Here is a 2,456-nt window from a genome sequence, read left to right on the forward strand (position 1 = left end):
AATAAAAAATGTATTAACCCTGTTGACTGAATCACACTCATCTATTTATCACAAGTGTTTTTGTTTTCATTGTGCTTCTTCAGATTTTTTCTGTTATTTCACATGAACAGGGACTGAGGCTATAGATTGCAGGTATAGATTAGTCAGTTAATAGCAGCGTACTCACAGGCTCTTATAATTAAAAGGTGGTCAGCTTGTCCAATACACAGTAGAGGCAAAGAAAAGGAGTCCAATTAAATAAAAAAGTTGCCCCCCCCACCAAGGTTGGAGATTGAGAAAATGCAATTTGTCTTTTAAGCTTACGTTTTATCTTTTTTTTTTTTTTTTCTTCACACATTTCCTCTGCCATGCCAAGCTTTCTAGGTTTAATTTCCACAAGAATCTGTGTTATGGGAATACTTAAATCACCATAGTGTTCCTGATCCTTGCTAGTTTGCTCGTACACTACTTTCAAACAACATATGATCTTAGTGTTTGATATGTACCAGCCACGATTCTAAACACTAAGTAGAATTTCACTTTTTAAAGAAAATAGTCAAGAATGGGGAGGAGAAAACAAGATGTGTTTCTTCCAATTACTTAGCAAGGTCATTTTACTGTCTTCGTTGTATAGATGTGTTAACTAAGATTGAAAGAATTACAATCATTCAGCTTAAAGTATCATTACTTTAAACTATTTGTCATTAGCCTCCTACCCCACAGTTTCTTCATTGCATTTTTTACTTCTGCATTTCTCAGTGTATAAATCAAGGGATTTAACATGGGGGTGATAATGGTGTAAAATACAGCTACCATTTTATCCGCAGCAAAGGTGACATCAGGGTGCATGAACATAAAGACACAAGGACCAAAGAAGATAACAACCACAGCAACGTGAGAGCCACAAGTGGAAAGAGCTTTGCGCCTGCCTTCTGCTGACTGTTTTCTCAGAGACACCAAGATGACAGTGTAGGAGATTAACAAGATAACAAAGCCCCCTAGGGTGACAGTCCCACTGTTGGCTGTGTCAACAACACCAGCAACATATGTGTCTGTGCAGGCCAGCTTCAGCAAAGGGTGGACATCACAAAAGTAGTGATCAACTTCATTGGGTCCACAAAAGGGGAGCTGGACCACCAAAGACATCTGGATAACAGCGTGCAATAACCCACTTACCCAGGACCCCAGCATTATTTTATTGCATTTGGTCTGGTCCATGATGGTTGTATAGTGTAGACGTTTACAAATGGCCACATACCGATCATAAGCCATTATGACAAGGATGAAAATTTCAGTGGAACCAAAGAAATGTGACCCAAAAAGTTGCAACACACACCCTAAATAAGAGATAGGTTTTGTCTTAGCTAAAAGGTCAACAATCATCTTTGGAGCTATCACTAAAGAGTAGCAGATGTTCACCAAAGATAAATAGTTGAGAAAGAAATACATAGGCGTCCTGAAAAGATTGCCCATATGCACTGTCAGCATGATGAGAAGGTTTCCCAGAAGACTAGCCGTGTAGAAGAATGAAAACACCACAAAACAAACTTCTTCCACCTCTGGGTTCTGAGAAAGACCCAAGAAAATAAACATAGTCACATTGTTTATGTTTTCCATGGAATTAGTCCAAGATGCCCCATTGCCAAGAGATAAATTTTCTGTAAAAAATAAAAAGAACCAGTATCATTATTTCTATTGTTGAAAAAGAAAATGATAATCATGGAAAATAGATATTTAGTACTATTTGGCATGCATAATCAGAAAAATTGAAGTGTATATATTTTGGCCATCATCATTCATACAACAGTCTATTCATTCAGATGAGGAAACAAAGTCTAGAGAGATCAAACAAATGCCCTAAGTCACTCAACAACAACAACAACAACAACAACAAAATTCCATCTCTCTTGAAATTTTTTAAGATTTATTCATTTGATTTTAAACACTTGCTTAGTTCTTATTCTGTATAAGCATGAAACCTGATTTTGAAACTCCTGTGTTTGTGCACTCTTGGTGATGCAAACAGTTAATGTATTTAGCTGCTAACCAAAGTTTGGAGATTCAAGTCCACTCAGAAGCACCTTGGAAGAAAGCCGTGGCAATCTATTTTCAAAAAATCAACTGTTAAATGGCCTAAGGCATTTGACTGCTAATTAAAAGGCTAGCAGTTCAAACCCACCATCCACTCCTCAGAAGGAAGGTTGGGCAAGCTACTTCCATAGTAAGACTGCCTCGGAAACCCAAGGAGAGGTTGCTATGAGTCAGATCCGACTCCACGGCAGTGAAAGTATAAAATATCTCTCTTGACGAAAATGTTTATTTTTAAAATTATAGGATCAAATTGACAACAACAACTCAAAAGACTAAATAGGAATCTTAGGTGACAGTGAGTTGGTACTAATAGGAGAGAAACCACTCCAGAAAGGAGGGTGAAAATGATTGTACAACTCAAAGAATGTAGTCAATGTCACTGAATT

General features: G+C 37.4%; 1 protein-coding gene across 1 annotated transcript; it reads right to left on the reverse strand.

Moving 5' to 3' along the window:
• Positions 1-663: 663 nt before the first annotated feature.
• On the reverse strand, positions 664-1,608 carry LOC103211829 (olfactory receptor 4S2-like). Its single transcript, XM_007957810.2, has one exon. It carries the CDS (start codon positions 1,594-1,596, stop codon positions 664-666), a length of 933 nt encoding a protein of 310 aa, XP_007956001.1. The 5' UTR covers positions 1,597-1,608.
• Between the last annotated feature and the right edge of the window lie 848 nt (positions 1,609-2,456).

This window comes from Orycteropus afer, unplaced genomic scaffold (genome assembly GCF_000298275.1).
Source record: "Orycteropus afer afer isolate SDZICR_OR568_19922 unplaced genomic scaffold, OryAfe1.0 scaffold00799, whole genome shotgun sequence".
Lineage (NCBI taxonomy): Eukaryota > Metazoa > Chordata > Mammalia > Tubulidentata > Orycteropodidae > Orycteropus > Orycteropus afer.

Excerpts from the sequence above, each read along its gene's own strand:
- LOC103211829 (XM_007957810.2), bottom strand. The coding sequence starts at position 1,596 with ATGGAAAACATAAACAATGTGACTATGTTTATTTTCTTGGGTCTTTCT.